General features: G+C 39.7%; 2 protein-coding genes across 2 annotated transcripts; one reads left to right on the top strand and one right to left on the bottom strand.

Moving 5' to 3' along the window:
- Positions 1-564: 564 nt before the first annotated feature.
- LOC113296271 (glycine-rich protein DOT1-like) lies at positions 565-906 on the bottom strand. Its single transcript, XM_026544583.1, has one exon. The coding sequence runs from the start codon at positions 904-906 to the stop codon at positions 565-567; it is 342 nt and encodes a 113-aa protein (XP_026400368.1).
- A 555-nt stretch (positions 907-1,461) lies between these two features.
- LOC113293575 lies at positions 1,462-2,862 on the top strand. Its single transcript, XM_026542176.1, has 4 exons — positions 1,462-1,564; positions 1,663-1,917; positions 1,995-2,145; positions 2,228-2,862. The coding sequence occupies exons 1-4, from the start codon at positions 1,511-1,513 to the stop codon at positions 2,770-2,772; spliced, it is 1,005 nt and encodes a 334-aa protein (XP_026397961.1). The 5' UTR covers positions 1,462-1,510; the 3' UTR covers positions 2,773-2,862.
- The last annotated feature ends 4,184 nt before the right edge of the window (positions 2,863-7,046 follow it).

Here is a 7,046-nt window from a genome sequence, read left to right as displayed (position 1 = left end):
TGGTTGTTGCCAATTAAGATTTATGCAGTATGATTTACTGAAATGTTTTGTAGAGATGGCATTTGTAAAACGCAAAATTGGTTACAAAAATCAAAATCAACAATTTCTGGGTGAAAAAGACATTTAGATTTCGATACTATTTAAATGGACAAAAATGTAAAAATAGCCAGGATGTAAACAGTTGCATCATACTTATTTTCAAATATTTTTTCTTATTTTTAATTTACATCAGGATGCTTCCAGTTTCATCCTTACTATTTTTTAAGTTTAAGTCAGGATGAATCCAGTTTCATCCTTGCGATTTTCTTGGTGTCCATATCATCCATACTAATCTTTACTCGTCCAATTGAACCATGTTTTAAAAATATTTGGACAAATGACCCATTTTCCGTTTGCAAAATGGGAATTAACTCCAATCCTCATGACTTCGTCTATGGGTGGACGAGAGATATGTGGACGTGGTGACATCTACCAAGCCATCTTATGCGGTCCAACAACTATTTGCGACTGTTGTACTAATTGGTGCGAGAGTAAATGCAAAGGATTGGGCAGCTCAATTACTAATCAAAACTGCGGAAAATTTAAAGCCAAAGGTTCTCCTACCGTGGAGTGTGAATGTTGCTGCAAAAATATGTCTCCTCCACCCCCACCACCATCTCCCCCCCCCCCCCCTGCACTTCCATCACCTCCACCCCCGTCACCACCCTCGTCGCCTCCCCCTCCATCCCCTCCACCGCCTCCGACCCCATCACCTCCACCACCATCCCTACCTCCACCACCTTCGCCACCCCCGCCATCACCATCCCTTTCGCCCCCATTATCCCCATCCCCACCAAACCCTCCAAGCGAATGTCGTACGTGTCCAGCAACATTTGAACTGTCAGCAGGTGGCGGTGAACCATGCATGTATACACTATCTAGTTCACTAGTGCTTGCAATGTAGTTCTGAAGATTGATTCTCTTAGCAGACCTTTGTATATATAGCTGCAGCTACAGATATACTGTAAAGGAAGATCAATTCAATATCAGTCCACTCTCAATATTCTACTGTCGGTTTTTTGCTTCTCAGATTTAAAATCAAATAAAATGAATAGTTATATTTATATATATTCTCCAACCGTCGGTTTTGCTTATATATATATATATATTCTCCAACTTGAATTTATGTCATCCCAAGATATTCTTGTCAGCGTTGAGAGCATCTTGATAACGTAAAGTCCCGACCAAACAGCAGACTCTTAATGAAACAGCAATCAAGACCAAACAGATTTGGACTCCAGATTTGCTTCGTGGAGTGAATTCGGTTTGTACGTGGGCTCTGGTAATTTGACCATCTGGACTTTAACCGCGACGTGGTAGATCTATTCTTGACACGTACAGGATTTGAGTTTGCCACATCGCACGTCTAAACTTTTTATTGCCAACTGGTGTAGCGTTCTGTTTGAAAATAAATACCGAAGTATTTTGGTAACCGTAAGACCTTAGTTTGGAAGAGAAAACTTGAGAGCAAATGGGACAGGGAAAAGAAGTGAAGACCAAAGATGAACCCCAAGTTGAAATTCAGGTATATATTTCAGATTGATCTTCTGAATGAAACTACCATCTAATATAATTGTAGTTTGTTTGAAGTTGAACTCATGCATGAGTAAATTAATCTTGTAGGAAAGAGGGGAAATATTCTTCTTTTACAGACCAAAAGTGAACAAAGATGAAGCACATAGTCCCGATGATGTTCAACGTTTGTACATAGTGCTTAGGCCGGAATCCGGTGAAAAGACTGTCGAAGAGAAACAGTCTTCAGATTCCGGTAAAGAAGGTGCTAGCAAATCCGGTGGTGGAAAAGGGACATCATCATCGTCAGATTCCGGTAAGAAAGGTGGTGACATCAAGGGTAGTGAAGGTGGTCATGGTGAAGAGGTAATTAAATTTTACATTTATACAAGATTTATTTATTTGGTTTATTTAGTGATGATTTACTGGGTCTGAATGTGAAGGAAGTAAATATTGAGAAAGATGTGCTGCTGAGGTTCATAGTGATGGGGAAAAAAAGTCTGCCAGATCCTAGCAAGAGAAGTAGACCATATTGGGGATTTGTGGAGATGGTCACCACCAAAATAGACGACGTAAAGACTGCGCTAAAAGGAGGTACGTACGTACGCCCATAGTTAGTTCATGTGCATTTGCATGTTCATGTGCGCCATCACTTATCTCATTTTTCATGTTTCAGAGGAATATGACACTGCTACACGGGGACATCGGCATACTTCTCCGGCACGGGCACTAGCCGAAGGTGTTTATCGTATCTTACGGCATAAACGAGGAGGCAAGAAAACTCACACCCATCTCATCTACAAACTTGAATTCCCACCAGAAGACGAGCAAAATGAACCTCAAGAATCTCTTAACATAGAGCGTGAAGGTTCTTTTCTTATTCAAATCAAGAACCCGGATCAACATAATCCGCAGGGTAGTGGTGGTGGTGGATTCGGTGGGCTTCAAACCAAGAGAAGAGCAGCATTCCCTGCGCATCTGCAAGGACAGTTCGGGAAACTACGGTATTCTGCCGCAGATCCGCCGGATTTTCTCAACTACGAGGGATGCGAGTTTTTATTGATATCGGCGTCAGACGATATTGAGGAAGAACTGGGGTTGGAGTTGAAGACGGAAATAGGTGAAGCAGGAGGTAGTCATGATGTTTCGTGCTCGGATTTGGTGAAGACTTTTGGTGAGACTGCTTCGACCAAGCCACTCATGAAGGGCACGTGGGTTTAGCCGGTTTCAGAAGGGAAGTTGGGCTTCCACTGTGGTGTTGCGCAACCAAGGCTTTGCTTCTTTTTTTTTTTTTTTTTTCGTTTTGTTTTGTTTTTTCGCATCTTTTTTGTTTGTATAGTATGTAAAAATACTGGTGTTTTTGTATGGGTGCTGGATTAGCCTCTTAACTCCTGAACCATCCTTTCGGGTACACAAAATGATTCAGCTTTGGGAGACTACACAAAATGAATAAATTTCTTCTGGAGACCCGTTCAACCATAGGCGACTAGGGAATATGAATAAGCACCTTTTGGAGGTCAACCTTAGGCGACTAGGCGATACGAATAAGCACCTTTTGGAGTTCAACCTTAGGCCACTACGCATAAAACTACATTCCCATTTAACAAAATAACTAAGTTTACTCATTGCATCAAGGAGGAGTGTTTCATTTTCCCAAGCAACTGTTGCTGCAACTTTGTTGACGAAACTTTCAATACTTTTGAGATCTGTCTCCAGGATAATATGTGTAAGCTTCAGTTCCTTGCACCGGCTAACCGCTTCGTAGAAAGCCAAACATTCCTCCTGCTCTGAACTAATTATTCTTGCATAGCATTTTGCTGCGCCCCCTCCATGTGCCTGCACAATCACGGAGTATTAGAGCAATGCCTGTAGTACCACTATTTATATTATATGAAGCATCACACTTCAATTTAAAGAAAGGGGATTCTGGGGGCTGCCAATGTCTTTCAATGGGCGGTATTGGAAGAGTAGAGTCGTGTTGATTAAGTGAACTACCATACAACTTGTCAAAGATAAGCTGCAAAACTTAAGACCTTCTTTACCACAGATTGTCGTTGAATCTTGACGTTCTGGAAATTTACTTCACACCTTGTATTTCAAAGAGACCAAGTAGTCACCAGCATTAGCTGAAACCAACTCTCCCTGGAGTTCTGTTGTTGCTTATATTGTAACCAACTTTCGAACATTTCAGCCATAGTATTATAGCCACCTTTTAAAGCCAAAGAACATCCAGGAATGAGAGAATGAGAGACCATACAGCTCTTGAAAAAGGGCATTGGAACAGCACATGCATGATAGATTCAGTGTGTTGATTACACAGTGGAAACTGTAGATTAATGCTATGACAATTCCTTGACAGTCTCACTTTTTTTGGCAGGATGTCAGTGAGACACTTCCAGAAGAAGTGCTTTATCCTTGGCCATGTTTGGATGCTCCAGAAATCCAGAGACTTGAAGGTTACCTTGACTTATTTTATATAATTTGTTGTAAGTAGATTTCAGAGAGAAAGATTCATTTTTGGTTAGCTTCCAGACAAGTATGTCATCGGCTGAGTCTGGAATCCTCATAGTTTGAATTATGTCAGCTGTTTGAGCATCGAAGAGATAACGAATGAGATCCTGATTTCACTGCCTGGTATTCTGAAACAGAAGATCACTAACCCAAATATAGGATTCACTATCTTCTACACCAGCTTTTGGTATTGGTGGTTCATTTAAGCCTGAAATCCAAACATCCAACCAAATTTTGATTTTGGTGCCTTTGCCTAATCGCCACTGACTGTGTTGTTTAATAAAAGCAATCTGCTTTTGAATTCCATTCCACGCCCATGAGCAATTCGATTTGATTGTAGCATGAAGTAGACTGGTGTGCGGGAAGTATTTGTCTTGAATAGCCTTTCCCCAATGTTCATCAGTATTCGTGCAACTTCTCCAAGCGTCCCGAACCAATAAGGCTTATGTTCATCAGTATTCGTGCAACTTCTCCAAGCGTCCCGAACCAATAAGGCTTGATTAGAATTTTTAGATTTCTAAAACCTAACCCTCCACAGTTCTTATGTCGCTCTAAGAGCTTCCAAGAGGTAACATAAGTACCTCTCTTTTCTTCAAAACCCCACCAAAATTTCCTCTGAGCTGCTTCAATCTTGTTGAGGATATCCACTGGAATTTGAAAACAACTCATTGAATAAGCTGGAATCGTGTTAGTAACATGTTTGATCATTAATGATTTCCCACACTGAGACATGGTTTTACTATCCCAAGAATTTAGTCTACTAGTAACTCTGCCAGTCAATTGTGAAAAGCTCTCTTTCTTCTTCTTACCGGTAATAAGAGCAATACCCAAATATCTTTCATCCATTTGCATTCTCGGTACCTTCAATCTCCTTGTAAGCAGCCTACAAAATCTTTGAGGTACATGTATGTTGAAATGCACACTAGACTTATTGAAATTCACCAATTGTCCAGATGCCGCTCCAAAATCTTCAATAATCTTCAACACTTTGTTCACATTATTAAGGTAAGCTTTCATGAATAACAAACAGTCATCCGCGAAGAATAAGTGTGAAACAGAAGGAGCATAGGGAGCTATTTTGATGCCTTCTATAAGCTGTTGTTGTTCTGCATGGAAAAGTTGTCTAGAGAACGCTTCCATTGTTATTATAAATAAGGTGATAGGGGATCACCTTGTCTAACTCCCCTTGTAGGATTGTATGCAGCACATGGTGACCCATTAAGAAGTATCGAAATATTTGTAGTAGAGATACACTGCATGATGAGATTACACCACTGAGAAGAAAAACCCATCTGGAGCATGACATCTGTAGAAAAGACCATTCAATTCTATTGAACGCTTTAGACATATCAAGTTTTAGTGCAAAATAGTTTGCTTCTTCACGCTTATCCTTCATAGCATGCACTATCTCTTGGGCTAAGAGGATGTTGTCTGAGATCTGTCTGCCTTGCACATACGCTGCTTGAAGCGGTGAGATTATTTTTCCCATAAATCTTTTCATACGCGATGACATAATCTTAGATATTATCTTGTATGATGTGTTGCATAGGGCAATTGGCCGTAAATCTGAAGGAAATTGCTTATTTTTTGTTTTAAGGAGATGTTTGTGGTATTCAAACTCTTCAACAAATAACCAGTACGGAAGAATTGTTGCACCATATGTATGACATCCCTTCCCACAATATCCCAATGCGACTTGAAAAACCCTGGTGGAAAGCCATCTGGACCAGGGGCTTTCCAAGATTTCATTCCCTTTAAAGCTTTGAAGATTTCATCTCCATCTGGCATGCGAATAAGTTCATCGTTGTCAGCCTCTGTGATTGTTTGTGGAATACAATGTAAGATATTATCATCCTTAACAGGTGAGCATGTTGTGTGCAGCTTCCCATAATGATTTGTAAGTAAATTTTCCAATTCCTCTCTAGAAGTACACCAATTTACCTCTTCATCCTTTAAAGCCATAATGTTGTTTCTTGATCTTCTTTTGTTAGCTCTGGCATGATGATGTTTTGTGTTTCTATCCATTTCTAGATAGTAATCATATCTTGATTTTTGACCCCAAAATTCATTTTGAATTTGGTGCCAGTGCTCTAACTAATTTTCCAAAGCTAGCACTTGATCTGTTGATGAACTATTGGGAATCTCTGATTGTATGGCCTCCATCTGTTGATGCAGAAGAAAAATATCACTCTGAATATTACCGAATTGCTCCCTATTCCACTTTGAGATACATTTTCTGGTGATAATGAGTTTTTGTGACAACTTATACGCATCTGATCCATTAATATGATGATTCCAGGCAGCTTAAATCTCTGGTTTCAGAGATTCATCCCTCTCATAACATTGGAAGTATTTCCAGTGACATTTTCTGTCACCTTAATTTTGTGAAGAATCAAGCATTATAGGACGATGATCCGACCCAAACTGAGGAATATGAATTAACTTTGCATCAGGGAAAGAGATATCCCATTCAGCATTGGTGAGAGCTCTATCCAATCTGGATCTTCTAATACCCGTACCATGTACATTAGAAGACCAAGTAAAAGATTTTCCCGTATAACTCATATCATCCAATCCAGATTCTTGTATCAAACTAATGTACGGAGCATCTCTAGAGGAAGACGTATGTTGCCGTGAAGAATAAGAAATAGTTCCAACTGTGGTATGAGAAGAAATTCTACCTTCACTATGGAAAATAAGATTCAAGTCGCCAATTACAACCCACAGTTGCTGAACTGAGGTGCTCAAATCTCTAATTTACCTCCACTATTTTTCTTTGTTATTTGGGTAAGGAGAACCGTACATATATGTGAGTAACCAAGATGGATTAGAAGGGTCATCCTGCACTGAAAAATTAATGATCCAAGAATCGAAATTGATGACATTAAAAGTAAAGTCATCCTTCCATAATAAAATAATACCTCCAGCTAATCCTCTTGACGATATTAGTTTATGATTTGGGAATTTAAATGGTCTTATTAACT

This window comes from Papaver somniferum, chromosome 7, assembly GCF_003573695.1.
Source record: "Papaver somniferum cultivar HN1 chromosome 7, ASM357369v1, whole genome shotgun sequence".
In the NCBI taxonomy this organism is placed as follows: Eukaryota; Viridiplantae; Streptophyta; class Magnoliopsida; order Ranunculales; family Papaveraceae; genus Papaver; species Papaver somniferum.
This window is presented reverse-complemented; position numbering and strand designations above follow the sequence as displayed.

Bases quoted from the DNA above. Each gene is read 5' to 3' on its own strand.
- LOC113293575 (XM_026542176.1), top strand. From the start codon at position 1,511: ATGGGACAGGGAAAAGAAGTGAAGACCAAAGATGAACCCCAAGTTGAA. The intron at 1,918-1,994 runs GTAATTAAATTT...CTGAATGTGAAG, and splicing joins AAGGTGGTCATGGTGAAGAG to GAAGTAAATATTGAGAAAGA. The intron at 2,146-2,227 runs GTACGTACGTAC...TTCATGTTTCAG, and splicing joins AAAGACTGCGCTAAAAGGAG to AGGAATATGACACTGCTACA.
- LOC113296271 (XM_026544583.1), bottom strand. From the start codon at position 906: ATGCATGGTTCACCGCCACCTGCTGACAGTTCAAATGTTGCTGGACAC.